General features: G+C 44.3%; 1 protein-coding gene across 8 annotated transcripts; it reads right to left on the reverse strand.

Annotated features, from left to right (window-relative positions):
* Positions 1–5,996: 5,996 nt before the first annotated feature.
* On the reverse strand, positions 5,997–12,391 carry RAB29 (RAB29, member RAS oncogene family). Of its 8 annotated transcripts, none has more exons than XM_036342341.1 (6): positions 12,262–12,391; positions 11,726–11,967; positions 8,986–9,057; positions 8,122–8,303; positions 7,231–7,352; positions 5,997–6,460 (listed from the first exon to the last, which is right to left on the reverse strand). In XM_036342341.1, the coding sequence occupies exons 2-6, from the start codon at positions 11,847–11,849 to the stop codon at positions 6,349–6,351; spliced, it is 612 nt and encodes a 203-aa protein (XP_036198234.1). In that variant the 5' UTR covers positions 11,850–11,967; positions 12,262–12,391; the 3' UTR covers positions 5,997–6,348. The 8 variants fall into 8 exon arrangements, with proteins under 8 accessions (XP_036198234.1, XP_036198237.1, XP_036198238.1 ...); XM_036342344.1 differs by having other exon boundaries at positions 11,726–11,972; positions 12,288–12,358; XM_036342345.1 differs by having other exon boundaries at positions 12,288–12,336.
* Between the last annotated feature and the right edge of the window lie 4,905 nt (positions 12,392–17,296).

Consider the following 17,296-nt stretch of genomic DNA (forward strand, 5'->3'; position numbering starts at 1 on the left):
AAGTCACACTACTTAAGCTTAAAAATCAGTTTTGCCACTTGCTAGCTATCTAACCTTGAGCAGTCTTGTTTTTTTGTGCCTCAGTTTCCTTATTTATATATATCATAGGGTCTTTGTAAAAATGATCTATGTGAAGTGCTCAGACTATTTGGTTTATGGCAACATTCAGATGTTAGCTGCTGGCAGCAACAGGTGAAAATGTAATGGCTGCTAAAATCCCTGTACTTTCCAACAAGAGAGCTAATACTCAAAATTAAATGATAGTCACTGCATTTTGGTGACATATGTTAATAAGTGGAACTTGTCAGTTAAGCATATTATATCTGTAGTGCCTGCTATTCAAACGGCACTAATTTGGCTCCAAATTCAATTACTCATTCTCTATTCCACACATGAACATGGTCTCAAAATCTAACACAAACCAAGAGTTTCAAACCCAAAAGGGGTCAGTCTGTTCCTCTAACTGCCTGAGCTTATTTTCTAAAATAGGTTTTTCAGGTTAAATGTTCCCCAGAAGCCTGAAGGGCAGCATGAAGATGGGAATTAGACGACTTGCAGTGATGTCTTGGCTTCATTACAAATTCAACCAGCTGCCTTTCAGACAGTCAGATTTAGAGGAATTTGTTCCCTCAGCCATAAAATGGGAAGAATTGTTTGCTTTATTTCCAAGATAGTGTAATAAACACAAACAACTTACATATCTGAGGAAAGAGTTTAATACTAAACCAGACATTGGTGTCCAGAGCTACCCTTCTCCTATCACGATAAATCATAAAAGCCTACCTTGTCTCCTTCTCCTATTTGCTTTCTCCTCTTTATTCCCACTGAGCTCCTAATCAGATGGACTTTGAGTATGAGTCAAGTTAGAATGGAAAGGAAAGGAAAGGAAAATGGAAAGGAAGCACCATTATATAGTAAAGTACTACTATGAAGTGCATGTGGTGGTTAATTTTTTTTTATAAATATATTTCTTTATTGATTTCAGAGAGGAAGGGAGAAGGAGAGAGATAGAAACATCAATGATGAGAGAGAATCATTGATTGACTGCCTCCTACACACCCCACACTGGGGATGGAGCCCGAAACCCAGGCATGGGCCCTTGGGCGGAATCGAACTTGGGACCCTTCAGTCCGCAGGCAGATGCTCTATCCACTGAGCCAAGCCAGCTAGGGCATGGTGGTTAATTTTATGTATCAACTTGACTAGACCCTGGGGTACCCAGATATTTGATCAAATATTATTCTGGGTGTTTCCGTGACGGTGTTTTTGGATGAAATTAATACTTAAGTCAGTAGTCTGAGTAAAGCAGATTGCTCTCCCCAGTGTGGGTGGGTCTCATCCAATCAGTTGAAGGCCTAAATAGAAGAAAAGGTTGACTTTCTGCTCAGTAATCAAGAATTCTCCCGCCTGATGGCTTTCGAACTGAAGTATCAGCCTGCCTGCTGTGGGACTTTAACGGGGATGTCAGGACTTGCAGATTTTTGGATCTGTTAGCCTCCATAATTGCATAAGCCATTGAAATAGTAAATCCCTTTACATATATATTCTCCTATTAGTCTCTTTCCCTGATATAGAGCAATACTATTATTATACTGAAACTCTGCAGATAAAATTTGAAAGAATTCAGATTATGCTTGAAAGCCAAAGAGAAGGTAGGGTTTTTCTAATAACAATGAAAGTCATAGGTGGATATGCTGGTATTTTTAAGTCTTTGGTATTTATGGCGGAACTAAAAAGATGCGTATAGTTCTTTTTTTTTTTTAAATATATTGTATTGATTTTTCACAGAGAGGAAGGGAGAGAGACAGAGAGCTAGAAACATCGATGAGAGAGAAACATCGATCAGCTGACTCCTGCACATCTCCCACTGGGGATGTGCCTGCAACCCAGGTACATGCCCTTGACCGGAATCGAACCCGGGACCCCCCAGTCCGCAAGCCGATGCTCCATCCACTGAGCCAAACCGGTTTGGGCGCGTATAGTTCTTTAGAACACATCTCTTCCTAGTGCAGCGGTTCTCAACCTGTGGGTTGCAACCCCTTTGGGGGTCGAATGACCCTTTCACAGGGGTCACCTAAGACCATCGGAAAACACATATATAATTACATATTGTTTTTGTGATTAAACACTATGCTTTAATTATGTTCAATTTGTAACAATGAAAATACATCCTGCATAGCAGATATTTACATTATGATTCATAACAGTAGCAACATTACAGTTATGAAGTAGCAACAAAAATAATTTTATGGTTGGGGGTCACCACAACATGAGGAACTGTATTAAAGGGCCGCGGCATTAGGAAGGTTGAGAACCACTGTCCTAGTGGTTTCCTTCCTAATCCAACTTGCATCTTGGGGGGTTGTTTGGCTGTAATAAATGAGTCGCTTATACAGCTGAGGACTCTTCACACATAGTGAACCAAAACGGGCGGAGGGGAAACTTCCTTGGGCAATCTGGTCAATGGAGTTTATAGAATACCATGGAGATTTTTACATCTTTTAACCGTGGCCTTAGATCATGTCAAAAGCAGGCCACACTGCCTACGGAAGGACAACGAAGGGCAGGAAAGCCTCACGGAAGATGGGGCATTGTCTTGAGGACAGAAGACAGACCACATAAAGAAAAGAGTTAAATCTGGAAATAATGAGGAACCCAAACATACTTTGGCAATAGCTACAGAAAGGGAATTCGGGAGATCTCTTGGAGTAACTTTGGCTGACTGGTAGTAACAAAAGGGCAGACCTCACTTACCGCTGAGGGGCCTTGCTTGGCCTGTGGTCTCTTGAGTAGAAAGCCTGGCAGGGCGCAATCCCACAGCCCAGTTTTCAGCCCTTCCTTGCGTCTCTTAGAACATACTGCAGGGAATGCTTGTTTTCTTTTGGGCCACAGACCAGCTGTGGTTGGAGGGACATCTTGTCTCAAATACGGAAACTTTTCTAGGGAAGGGCTACAACGGTACCCATGTTCCAAACAATTGTCCCTGAGAGGTGGCATCCAAATGATAAGATCTAATAATTTTAATATAATCATATTTCAAGTCCTGTAAATATTTTCTTCTTCCTTAATTGTTTTCCCTTTTCTTTATGGATAGGGACATAGAGAGAAATTAGTTGTATTTCAATTTCTTCTTTAATTAGTTTCAGGCCTATAATTTTCACCAATTAAGAGAGAAAATCCATAAGGGCTGGCAGGCCAGCTTCTAGCAATGCTTGAAAGGCAGGTAGATTTTGAGTCAGCAAATGGGAAAAGAAAGGATATTCTATTTTTTAAAAGGGTCACATTTCCGAGCAGCATTTGGGATGTTACATCAAGTACTGAATTGGTATTAGGCGACTGGTACCAATAAATTAACAGATAAACAGGAAAACATTTACCTTTGTTTTTAAAGAAGGTATTTAAAAAATAAAGTCTCTACTTCCACAATACTCTTGATTAATCAGCATAGACTAACTTTTTGTTTTGTTTTGTTAATCCTTCCTGGAGGATTATCGGAAGATATTTTTCCATTGATTTTTAGAGAGAGTGGAAGGGAGAGGGAGAGACAGAGAGAAACATCGATGTGAGAGACACATTGGTTGCCTCCCGCACATGTACATGCCCTTGACCAGAATTGAACCTGGGCCAAATCTCAAGGCCAATGCTCTATCCATTGAACCAAACCAGCTAGGGTGAGATAGACTAACATTTTAACAAACTCACATTAAAGGCCAATAACTATCATGAATACAAGACTTATTTCCCACATATTTGATATTGCTGGGGTTGAAACCAGTGCCTACAAATCAATGTTCTCCTCAAATAAAAAGAATTTGTTAACCCACTATTACCTTCAGAATCATTGTAATAAAAACCCTACCTGAAAAGGGTGATAGAAAAGAGATCTTCAAGGTCTCCAAACTTTGTGCAAAAGTTATAATTGGTATTCAAAACAAACAGACTGAGGTCTGTCAGCCTGTTCCATGCCTCTGGATCTATTTTGTTGGTCAGTTTATTTTGTTCATCCGATTCCACATATAAGTTACATCTGACCAGTCAGACTTGGGAACCACTGACTTAGGATGCATTTAGACAAGTATCTCTCAAAGAACTGTGGGCCTCTGGGTTCACTAAGAATATTCATAATTCTGGGTAGGTTATAAATCACTATCCTGTGAGAATTTAACAAATTATACTGCTTAGAAGTGATTTGATACTAAAAACTCTCCCTGATTTAGCACTTAAATTAGCTAATGATTTCCTGTCTATCTACTCCCACTCCCAGGCAAAGATCTGTACATAATATTTAGTTCCTGTGGCTGTTAAGTGCTAGCCACTCAGATTGCTCATAAGGGAGTTGCTCACAGGGTTTTGTTCTATTAACCTCTCCCTCTTCTTCCATTCAGATTCCCAGAGCTTCGAGGAACAGACAACTAAGCTCCACATGAAGCATTATGCATCAAGACATCAACCCAGCAACCCGCAGAAACTACAAACCCCTCCCTTACCCTACTGGTAGGAAGACAATTAAACCACACCTTAATGCGAGAAGTAATTTCTTTTCAGAAAGAAATGTTGGCATCACACAAGATAGATAATTTGAAAGCTTGACCTTTTTTTTTTTTTTTTTTAGAGGAAGGAGAGGGAAGCGTCTATATGGGAGAGACATATCACATCAATTGGTCGCCTCCTGCTTCTGCCCTGAGCAGGAACTGAACTCACAACCTGCGACCTTTCCATGCAGATGATGTTCTAACCAACTGAGCCACACTGGTCAGGGCAAGTTTGATTGTTCTTGAAGCCAAGACAAGAGAAAGCTAATTATGACTTTAGAAGCTTCAAAAATAGTGACTTTTGGGTCACTCCCAGTAGCCCCAAACCCAAAGATATCAAGCCCCACTCTTACTGTATCTCTGAATCAGATCTTTAAATTAAAAGTCCAAGACAGAAAGTATCTGAAAGTCATGACCTTTGATCTCATCTTCTCAATCTGAAGTCATATCAGATTGATACCTCAACATACATCAGATGGAAAAATAAGCTCAAAAGCAGCTGAGAATTGTGATCCTTAAAACAGACACTGATTTCTTGTGTTGTTTTTTTTCATTTAACACTATTTATTGAACAAACTATGTAGCTTTTTCCCTCTTGAATTGCTTTTTATTTTTTTAAATTTATTGTTTAAGGTATAACAAATAGTAGTACATATGTCTCCTCGCCCCCCCCCCCATTGACCTCCCCCTGGCCTCCCCCTTGCCCTCACCCCCCGCCCCTCAATGTCTTGCATCTATTGGTTGTGCTTATATGCATGCATACAAGTCCTTCGGTTGATCTCTTACCGCCCCTGCCAACCCTCCCCTACCTTCCCCCTGTAGTTTGACAGTCTGTTCGATGCTTCTTTGCCTCTATTTTTGTTCAACAGTTTCTAATGCTCTTTATATTCCATAAATGAGATCATGTGGTATTTATCTTTCACTGACTGGCTTATTTCACTTAGCATAATGCTCTCCAGTTCTATCTATGCTGTTGCAAATGGTAAGAGTTCCTTCTTTTTTACATCAGCATAGTATTCCATTGTGTAGATGTACCACAGTTTTCTAATCCATTCTTCTGCTGATGGGCATTTAGGCTGTTTCCAAATCTTAGCTATTGTAAATTGTGCTGCTGTGAACATAGGGGTGCATATATCCTTTCTGATTGGTGTTTCTATTTTCTTGGGGTATATTCCTAGAAGTGGTACTGGGTCAAATGGCAGTTCCACTTTTAGTTTTTTGAGGAAACGCCATCCTGTTTTCCACAGTGGCTGCATCAGTCTGCATTCCCACCAGCAGGAGGAGGGTTCCTTTTTCTCCACATCCTCTCCAGCACTTGTTGTTTGTTGATTTGTTGATGACAGCCATTCTGACAGGTGTGCGATGGCTTTGATTTGCATCTCTCGGATGACTAGTCCTTTGAGCATGTTTTCATATGTCCAGACACTGATTTCTAATCCTACCCACAAAATCCCAGATCACAAATTGAGTGATATGATTTTTCTTATACAAAAGGCACTAACTGTACAGATGACGTATTGTAGAATTGTACACATGATACCTATATAATTTTGATAACCAGTGTCACCCCAATAAATTCAATATAAAGGGGAAGAGTGGGAAGGCACTAACTGGACCACATGAGTCAGCAGCAAGTGGGAACTAAATTTCAGGAGATGCAGAAATGCACATGGGTCCCAGGTGTCTTTTCTTAGTGATGATGGCCCTCCTTACTGGACAGTCAGCAGGAGACAGTTCAAATGTACTTAATAAAACTGCTGGGTGGGCCACCAAAGGGGAGGAATTAGAGCCCGGAGGGAAATCAGGCGTAACACGACTAGCAGCAGCCCCAAGTATAGGAAGGCTTGGCTTGTAGGTTGATGTAGTCCCCTTGGGTGGACAAAGACATATCTTCTTTGGAATTGCTCATCATCTTTTCAACGAGGACTCTAAAAAAAACAAATAAAATAAGCCTGAAAAGCTGAACTGAGGGAAGGGAGAAACAGCAGACATTGTCTGTCTTAACGCCAGATGGCGTTCAATAAAGCCACCAGGTTTGTCCCCAGTAATCTCAGGAGAGAGGACAGCATCTCTGACTTCAGAAGCTGGCATTCAAGTGGCCCAGTCTGTTCTTATTTGCTCAGAAACAAGAAAAAAGGTACAATGGGCTGCAGTAGAAGATGGGTACATCTATTAAATCTATTTGCTTTGATCAGAAATCTGTGCAGAGTGGATAGATTAAATAAACAAGAGCTACATGTTTCTTGTTGGCCATCCACCCGGTATTTGTGATTGATACCATAACATACTAAATTTAATGTGGTTTATTTGTCTGAAAAGGAAGAGCTTATCTTTTGTTTGGAACACAGAAGCAAGCTAAATCCTGATCTGTGTTATTTCGGTGTCTAGTTGATTTGTACTTGAGGTTTCTGGAACAGAACTTCGTTTCTAAGTACCTGCCAGAACCCCACTGTGAGGTTTAGTGATCAAAAGATGGAGTAAGATCTCCAGGATGAACCCAGAATTACTTTTGCTGTCAAGAAATAGAATTCTGTTTAAGAAACATTTATTAAGACTTGCTGTTTGTCAGGCACTGTTCGAGGTTCTGAGAGTATAAATATAAATCAAGAATATGCTCTTGATTTAAAAAAAAAAGAAAAGAAGGTATAATGAGCTACAGTAGAAGATAGGTACATCTGTGTGCCCATAAGCTACTCACCTCATGGCCTCATTAACATTTTTGTTCTCCTTGACGGATGTTTCTGTCCAACCTGTGAAACCGTTCTCCTTACTGAAACGGTCAACCTGGTCTCGGCTCACTGCCCAAGGGGACAGATCACACTGGCAAAGAGAATAAATAAAAGGCAACACCATAAACTTCCTGGGATTAGGGACACAGCTCAGATATCTGTGGATTTAAAACCTTTCCACCAATGGCGAAGAACAGCAGCATCTAAAATCTACATTCAACGTTCTTCCCCGAAAAGTCTCAATATCCCTTGAAAGGAGCTGGAGATGATTTTGCCAACTTGAGAAGGGAAAGTGGATCACAAGAATGGAAGAGCATTTTATTTTATTTTATTTTTTAAAATATATTTTATTGATTATTTTTTTATAGAGAGGAAGGGAGAGATAGAGGGATAGAGAGTTAGAAACACTGATGAGAGAGAAACATCAATCAGTTGCCTCCTGCACACTCCCTACTGGGGATGTGCCCGCAACCAAGGTACATGCCCTTGACCAGAATCAAACCTGGGACCCTTCAGTCCACAGGCCAATGCTCTATCCACTGAGCCAAACCAGCCAGGGCTTATTTTATTTAAAAGAAAAATTTTTTATTGATTTCAAAGTTGAAGGGAAGGGGAGAGAGAGACAGAAACATCAATGATGAGAATCATTGATTGGCTGCCTCCTGCATGCCCCCACTGGGGACCGAGCCCACAATCCCGGCATGTGCCCTTGACAGGAATCGAACCCAGCACCCTTCAGTCTACAGGCCGATGCTCTATCCACTGAGCCAAACCAGCTGGGGCTGGAAGAGCATTTTAGATAGCTTGCCCTCTCACCACCGATTGAGGCCAGGAACCATTTTCCTAGATTGACCATGTACCTTATTGGCCAAGAGCAGGCAGGGCACAGGCTCTCCATTGGGCAGTGTGAGCTTGCTGTCCAGGTCCTGTTTCCATCTCTGGCTGTTGCTGAAGGTAGTGGCATTGGTAACATCAAACATAATAACACAGGCAGAGGCATCTCGATAGTACAGTCGTGTCATAGATGTGAAGCGCTCCTGCCCTGGGAGGAGAGGAGAGGCCCCTGGAAGGTGATCCTGAGAACCAGTCCCAGAACCCCCTCTTACATCCTATCCTTCCTGCCTCCGTTGTGGGAGAGAAGGCAGTATGCATGGTGGTTGAGTCCAGATTCTGTACCCAGATCGCCCAAGTCCAAATCCCTGCTCTGTCATTGACTATCTATGTGACTTTGGACAAGTCAAGCTTTCAAGGCTAAGTATTTCCCATCTGAAAAGTGGGGACAGAAGCAGAGCAGTAGCTTTATCATAGGGTCATTGCCAGGATTCATGAGTCAGTGAATAAAAAAATGTTTAGAAAAGTGCTTGACACATAACAAGGGTTAGCTATCATTATTGTCTCTGTTTTTTCAAGCATCTTGTTTCTCACCAAGATCAGCTGGAACGAGCACCCTCCCCTTGCTGTGGGACCATCCACCTGTGGCCTGGACCATCCACCGCCTTGCCAGCCCCTCCCCACAGAGCCTGCTTGACATTTACAGGGCAGGACATCGGCAGAAACATCTACCAAAGTCCTGTGTCTATTCAGCGCCTGCATCCTCCGCGCAGCTCCACCGTTCCAGCTTCGGGAACACACTCCTGGTTTTCCTGCCCTGCCCTTTTTCTCTGGGAGCTGGCTGGTTACCCCAAAACTTCTCCCTCTGTTCCTATTCAGTCTTCTCAGCCTACCTGCAATGTCCCACAGCTGCAGCCTCACCATCTCGGAGTCAGACCACTGGAGAACCTTCAGAGCGAAATCCACTGAAAATATACGTGTAATGGAGTTGAATAAAATGTACCTTTAAACAATCCACAGAAAACCTCAGATCAAATCTGCAGTTTCAACACCAGGGAGACACAACTCCTATTTATTTATCTACTTATTCATTCATGTAATTTTTAAGCCCTCAGTGAGCTGAGCTGAGCCCACACTCAGGTATTACGTATGGAACAGCTCATGCACACTCTTAGAAGCGAGTCTTTAGCTTTTACTCTCTTGTCAAACCAATTCATTTGATACTATTTGTCTCCAAGGCTGGAACTAGGAGGGTGGGAGTAATTATGAAAACAATTACTAATCTCAGGTTAAACAGCTCTGGGAGACTTAGGGAGTTTTCTCAGAGAAGGGATGATAGGGGGCAAAGGGGAAATGAAGTAAGTGTGGTGGCTTTTGCCTCTTTCACATTCAATTTCACTCTTGGCTCCTCATCCAATCGTATTATGATACAAACACACTCTGGGGAATTCTACATCTTCCATAAGGCTGTAGGAATTATCTTGGGCAGAAATGCAATAGAGTGACAAGGTCCCAGGGGATTCCTAGAAAGAAGACAACGGGTAGCTCTGACAGTGTGGCTCAGTGGTTGAGCATCCACCCATGAACCAGGAGGTCAGGTTTAGATTCCCCCATCAAGGCACATGCCTGGGTTGCTAGCTTGATCCCCAGTAGGGGGCGTGCAGGAGGCAGCCCATCAGTGATTCTCTCTCATTGCAACCATATTCTTTCTAATAATCTTCTGGGACCTTGTCACTCTATCCCATTCCTGCCCAAGATAATTTCTAATTCTGTCTCATCATTGATGTTTCTATCCCTCTCCTCCTCTCTCTGAAATCAATAAAAACATATTTAAATGCTTGTTAACGTTTTAAAATTCCATAATGAATACCAGCACACATTTTCAAAATTTACATTGGTGTAAATTTTTTTTTCATTTAAAAAATGTGGTGGGGGGGAGGTTGGGGGTTAATGGGGGGGATGAGGACACATTTGTAATACCTTAACTAATAATAATTTTAAAAAAATTCATTAAACAAACAACAAAAAAATGTGTTTTCTTCTTCCACCGCCTCTCCCCTCCCCTCCCCCCCAACCTCCCCATCTCGGAACCCTCTCCAGCCCAAGATCCAGGTCCCCAAACCACTTGAGAGAAAATTCACACCCTTCAATCCCTTCCCAGGTGTGTCTCGAGGAGGCACTGAGTGGGGTGTGAGTAGGGAAGGGGCAGGGTTTCCCCAGGTTCCCTTCGCACCCCCCCTCCCCCAGATGTGCAGGGGGAGGGGAGCGTGGGTGGGTGGGATAGGGCGTGTTGGGGAGGGGATGAGGGCGCCCAGCGGGAGAAGCAGGAGGAAGGGTGTTTGTCAAAAACGTGTGTAGTTTTTTTTTTTTAAATGGAGATAAATAAATGTTTGTTCCTCTCCACTTCACCAGCTCTGCCCAGCTAAGCACCTTCTATTTAACAAAAAGGCATTTCTACTCCTGAAAAACCAGTCCAAAGATCACACCTAGAAAGAAATGAATTAACTCTTAAGGTGTTCTCTTCCTTCCTCCATAACCCAGGTTGAGAGTAAAAGGGGTGGGAAAATAGGCCAAGAAGTGGTATATTTTAGATCCTTGAAGAATTCCTAAGTTGCCTTTCTTTTTAAATATATTTTATTGATTTTTTACAGAGAGGAAGGGAGAGGGGTAGAGAGTTAGAAACATCAATGATCAGCTGCCTCCTGCACACCCCCTACTGAGGATGTGCCCACAACCAAGGTACATGCCCTTGACCGGAATCGAACCTGGGACCTTTGAGTCCACAGGCCGACACTCTATCCACTGAGCCAAACCAGTTAGGGTTAGGTTGCCTTTCTTTAAGCAATCAATGGACAACAAACACATAGCTCATCTGCCCTGATAAGCGTCTGACTGCGTGGCCTCCGGACTCTCCCCCGCAGGCATCCCGCAAACAAAGCTAGGCTGGGGTCAATGCTTTTCTGCTCCTGCAATAGCTGCCTAGACCGCCTGTGAGAGGCAGGACCCCTCACAGGCCCCGCGCGGGGTCTCAGCTGCCTCTGCTGGGCTCGGAGACCTGCCCCTGGCCGCTTGGCCGGCTGCCCGCAGGAAGAGACCTGAGCACAGAGTTCCCTCGCGGACGCAGCACTTGCTCATTTTCTCCCCTCCCCTCCCCACATCTTCACACCTTCGCCCCATTTCTTTCCAGGCAGTCAGCTCAGGCCAGAAAACCTGGCGGGGGGGGGGGGGGACGACCCCAAATAGGCATGCCAATCAAACACCCAGCCCTTATTCCCTCTAACAGTGGTTCTCAACCTTCTGGCCCTTTAAAGACAGTTCCTCATGTTGTGACCCAACCATCAAATTATTTTCGTTGCTACTTCATCACTGTAATGTGGCTACGGTTATGAATCGTCATGTAAATAATCTGATATGCAGGATGGTCTTAGGCGACCCCTGCGAAAGGGTCGTTCGACCGCCAAAGGGGTCGCGACCCACAGGTTGAGAACCGCTGCAGGATCCCAGACACCTACTTCCTGACCCGAGGAAGGACCCAACGACACGAGATCCCCAGCTCCCACCCCGCTAGAGGCCCCAGCGGGAGCCCGCGGTCCCGGCCCAGGGTCGGCCCGCCCCGCCCCCTGGACGGCTCACCTCCCACCGTGGACTTGTAGTGTTTGCTGAAGCTGTCCTGGGAGTACCTCTGCACCAGGGACGTCTTGCCCACCGCGGCGTCCCCCACCACCAGCACTTTGAACAGGTGATCGCGGCTGCCCATGGCGAGCGCGGTGGACGTTTCAGAGAGCCGGAAAGCCGGGGAACCGCTGGTTTTAACCTCTGTGGCTCCCGGCCCCCTTCGAACTGAGGTTCGGCATTCCGCCCACCGCCTATTGGGGCTGCACTGACGAGAAAGCAAAAAGGGAAACTACACTTAACCTTTGCGAGCTTCCTCCGCGCGCGGCCGCAGCTTGGGTGGAGCGCGCGGGGCCAGGCGCTGGGCGCGACCTCCGAGCCCCCGGCTGATCGCACCTTCTCCCCCTGCCCGCCCCGCTGCCGAGAAACGGAATGAAGCTGGGCGGTGCCGCACCCGCCCGGACTTCCCCCGAGCGGCTCCAGCGAGCGACTAAACCGGGCCAGCTCACTTCCCGGGTTGGACCAGCAGATGGGCGCCCTCCCTCCACTGAACAAATCAAACTCTGCGGAAGGAGCGGCTCACTCCTCTGCTCCCCGGACTCAGCAGGCGCGGTTCCTCGGGTCTACTCCGCACGCGTCACGTGCTGGTTGTTTGGAGAACTACATTTCCCAGCTTCTCTGGCGGTGAAAATAATAGTGGAGTGCGGAGACACGCCCGCGAGGCCTCCTGGGAAGTGTAGTTTACGCAGTATTGGTTTTTTAAAAACTTAACACAAGTTCCAAGGCTTGCGAACTCCTCCAACTTTCGGAATGCTATTTTAAAAATCATTCTGGAATAGAAAAGATTCTTAAGAGGGATTTGTTCGGCGTGATCTCATCTGCCTGAATCAGTCCTCAGGCTCCTCGTTATCTTGAAAGGTTTTATGCAGCCAAGATTAAAAAGTATTCCATAGAGTTCATAAAATTTTCCACTAATAAAAGCTCAAGTGAAATCCATTTCCTGTTCTTTCACTTAGGTAGACAAACCCAGAATCTTGTGAACATGATAAAAGCCAACTCCTACATTTCCCTCTGGATCCCAATATCATATCATTCAAGTTCAGGGACACTTGATCAAGAGACTGACCCTTACAAAAACCCATGCTGTTAGTGTGAGTTATTAACATTTAATTAGTCAGAACAGTAAAGATAGATAGAAACCAAGAGGCAGTCCGTCATTCTCACTTCCACAATCCCTAGTCTAGCTACACTACGCGTATAACTTTTGAGCTGGAAGCTAATTGGCGTACACTGCGAATCCTCCTTTTGTTGCCTCTGTTGCTCAGGGATAATAATTAAAGGTTTGCAAACAATTTTAGTTTTTCAACCTGTAACTTTTTTGGTAAGAGTTAAGGGGATAATGAGTTTCATGACAAGCAAAATAAGCCCCTTTCCTATGCTTTTCTCAGAAATGTTAGAGAAAGCAGCAGGGCCATGGGAAAACAGGCCTGCCAGGTTTCCTGACAGGGAGGCCGCCACTTACCTTCTACGAAGAAGGAACATCAGTGTAGTTCACAAATTATTTAGCCCCAAATGTTTGTTACCTAGGTAGGGGAGGTCGGGCTGGGCTAATCATATTCCAAGATAGCTCAGACCTCTTAAATGGTCTTTTCTCAATTCTCATTGGCTCTTCCATAGTTAACCAATTTCTTTTCTTAAATGTTTTTATTTGAATATGTTTTTTAAAAGTATATTTTTATTGAAACGTAGTTGAGAGGAAGGAAGAGGGAGAAAGACAGAAACATCAATGATGAGAGAGAATCATTGACCAGCTGCCTCTTGCACACCTCCTTGGGATAAAGCCTGAAACCTGGGCATGTGCCTTGACCTGAATCGAACCATGACCTCCTGGTTCATGATGGATGCTCAACCACTGAGCCACACTGGCTGGGTGCCCACTCTCTTAAATTTGTTTCTCACATGGCTTCGTGACACTATTCTTTCTCGTTTACCCTCTATTTTTCTGATCATCTTTTTTTCCTTCATGGTTTCTTCTCATCCCATTGTTGTAATGTACCCCGTGAATCACAGAAGGACGCCTCAAGAAGTCGAATTAAAGAGTCACATTTATTGCAATCTGGGACTATCAGGGGCCATTCCCCAAATCTCATAGCAACAAGGTGGTCGCAGCTCCAAGGTTATATAGGCAAAAAATCACAAAGGTATTGATTACATCCCAGGGTTTGGAATGAGGAACCTGGTTTGCAAAAAAGCAGTTTACAGAAGCAGAATTAAGCATGTTATCTAAATTACAGTTTTGGGTCTAGAGCCCTCTGACCTTGGGATAACTGTGCTGTCCTTCCCAGGTAACGGAAAATGTGCTTTCTAAGACCAGTATGACCACAACCCATGGGATATTCACATTACAATCAATAAGGCATTTAATCGAATGGGATGATTTATACAATTCAGAAAATCAAGGTAACTTTTCTACTGTTAAGCCAAACAACAGGATTAGAATTAAACTACAGTTTCTACCTGAGATGGTTGCTACCATACTTCACCATCACACCCTAAATATGTACTCCTTAGGCTCAATTCTATGTCCCTGAGCTGATTGTCCTTTAAACTCTTTATTTAGTAATTTGCAGTTGGCCTCAAACATCTCTCGGAGTCTTGACTTTATATCTTTATTGCCAATCAATGATGTTCAACTGCCATAAAGGTACATCCACTTAGAAGTCCTCCCTCTCACTACATCACCACAAAAACAGCTCCTTTTCTCAGCTTCCCTATTTCTGTTCTCATTATTTCTTTCCTCTACTCAGACTTCAGACCTCAAACATTTTTTAAAAATTATTTTATTGTAGGAGACACTTAACATAAGATCTACATTCTTAACAAAATTTAAAGTGTGCAATATAAATTCAGAAAGATACAAATTTTAAAATGTGCAATCTGAGTATAATGCTGTACAACAGTTCTCCAGGCTTGATTCATCTTGCTTAACTGAAGCTTATGTCTCTTGATGAGGAACTCTATTTCTCCCTCCCCAGCTCTTAACAACCACTGTTCCACTCTTTGATTCTATACATTTGACTATTTTATTATTTTATTTGTTTCAAATGTGGACGAAAGAGGCCACATGCTAACCCGACAAGCTTAGGGAAGGCCTGCATGGCAGTCTTGCAAACTGAAAGACCTAAAGTAACCACAAAGGATGGTCTGAAATTAAACTTTAACTAAAAGCAGTTATGGTGGGTAGTCACTTCCTAGGCTGGTATCTTCACTGACAAGGTCAGCCTTTACCTTCACTGAGCCTATCTGTCTTTTTGCATCTATAATAATATACCCTTGAAATGTCTGGGTAACTTGTAACTTCCCTTTTTCCAAACCCCTTGGGGCACAACCTAATGTGCCTGGGTACCAGGACAGATACCACAAATTCCTTCATTGTTATTGTTATCATGTTAATTGTTGACTGTTATGTGTCTATCATTTTACTCTTCATCCAATCCCAGAGGTTTCCCCACTTTGCTTTCTCCAGCCTCTCTAATCTATCACCAATGGATTTTATGTAACCCACCTACGTCCCCTCCTTTTTTTTAAAAAAAATAAATATTTTTTTTATTGCTTTCAGAGAGGAAGAGAGATAGAAACATCAATAATGAGAGAATCATGGATTGGCTGCCTCCTGCACGCCCCACACTGGGGATCCAGCCCGCAGCACGGGCATGTGCCCTAACCGGGGATCGAATCGTGACCTCCTAGTTCATAGGTCGACATTCAAACACTGAACCACGTCGGCCAGGCAACGTCCCCTCCTTTGATTGCAATGTGTAAAAATAGATGAAAAACCACCACTCTCTGGAGCATTATCCCAACCCGTTGAGATTCTGCTTCCCGGCAATTGTCCACTGTTTGGCTCAGATAAACCCAAAATTCTTTACAGGTTTGAATGTTTTTACGTTAACACAAATGATTAGAGAAAGTTTATTTAGGAAGTTACAGGGGTAGTAAAAGTGAGCCATAGAAGAAATGGGCTAAGGAAACAAGTTACAGAGGCACAGAAGGGCCTTTGGAGCTTAGGAGCGAGGCAAAGGTGACTCACCTGGGGGAGACCAAAGGGGGCAGGGAAATGTAACCAGACAATCAATGGGTCCGTGCTGCCTGTCACTACTGAGCCAATTCAGCAGAGACAGAGTTGAATCATATGGGAGCCTTTATTCCAATATTGCCGGCAGCACGGGAGAGCAGCCGGTCATCCACAGAAATCTGCTCTGCAGCCTCCCATAAGCCAGCTGCTTATATAGAGTAGGACAAAGATTACGTGGGGAAGTAGGAGGCCAAGGTGGGACTCGGTTGTTTGGGCAACAAGGTTGTTCGTCTTTCCATGATAATAGGCAGTTCTTAAATGAGAATGGTTCCAAGGTTGAGTGAGTCCCAGGTCCAAGGTTGACTCCCAGGTCCTGGGGGCATACAGCTCCCAGCCAGGTCAGAATGTCCTTTCTTTAACCAACACAAGGCATCATGGTTAACTGAGCACGATTAATATTTCCCATAACCATAGCTGGCCCCCCATATTCTATTTTTGCCCTAACAGAAAGGCACCCCACTGCTACCGAGAGAGGGTAGCACTCGAGGGTAGTATTAATTTTTTTTTAATCCTCACCCGAGGATATTTTTCCCATTGATTTTTAGAGTGAGTGGGAGATGAGGACTGAGTGGGGGAGGGAGAGGGAGAGAGAGAGAGGAAGAGAGAGAGAGAGAGACAGAGACATCGATGTGAGAGAGACACATCAATTGGTTGCCTCCCTAACATGCCCCGACCGGGGCTGAGGGTTGAACCCACAACCCATATACGTGCTGTTTGTGATGCTACAGTATGAATTCAATACATAATTTCTGAAGGAGTGACCCAGCACCAGCAGTCTTCGAAGGACTTGGGAGCTTGACTTCAAATAGAAGAGAAAGAGCGTCTCCGATCTGCAGAGGGTCCACCCCTGTCTGCTAACTGAGCAGAAAATGCTTTGTAGCGTGAAACGAGACTGAAGTGACACAGGAAGTGGCCTGGCAGCCTGGAGAAGGATGAAGCCAGACAAGGGGGAGACCATGGGGCTCCAGCTGTCTCTTGGCCCCAAACTCCAGGCTCATTTAAATAATCTCAACTTTCTGGTGATTGTTTCGGGCTCAGGAGGCCGTTTGGTGAGAAGCTTGTGACCCAGCTAAGCATTCAGCTGGAAGGCTCGGCCGCGAGGTGCCCTAGGAAACGCTCCAGAGACAGAGAGAGGCTGGCAGGCTCGTGCCTGTTGCGCCCAGATTTCATGATTCCCAAGAACCCACAGGGAGCCAGCGAGTCCGATGCAAAAGCAAAGAGTCATTCATTTCAAACCTAGGTTTGGCTCCCCTGCCACACTCACCGATGCAACGGTAAGCTCCAGTGGCCGAGAGAGAGAAAACTCTGTGTGGAGAGAGGTTTTATAGGGGTTTGGGGTAAGGGGAGGAGAAAGGACTGTGGGCCCTGCTGATTGGCCAGGCGCAAGTACACAGGATGTGGTCATAGTGATGGCGTACACTTCCCTTGACTATCTTCCGGGAAGAAGCTTGCTGAGC

Source organism: Myotis myotis, unplaced genomic scaffold, assembly GCF_014108235.1.
Source record: "Myotis myotis isolate mMyoMyo1 unplaced genomic scaffold, mMyoMyo1.p scaffold_m19_p_18, whole genome shotgun sequence".
NCBI lineage: Eukaryota > Metazoa > Chordata > Mammalia > Chiroptera > Vespertilionidae > Myotis > Myotis myotis.

Bases quoted from the DNA above. Each gene is read 5' to 3' on its own strand.
- RAB29 (XM_036342341.1), bottom strand. From the start codon at position 11,849: ATGGGCAGCCGCGATCACCTGTTCAAAGTGCTGGTGGTGGGGGACGCC. The intron at 8,304-8,985 runs GTAGGCTGAGAA...CTCTCCTCCCAG, and splicing joins GCAGCTGTGGGACATTGCAG to GGCAGGAGCGCTTCACATCT. The intron at 7,353-8,121 runs GTACATGGTCAA...TCTCTTTGCCAG, and splicing joins GCCTGCTCTTGGCCAATAAG to TGTGATCTGTCCCCTTGGGC.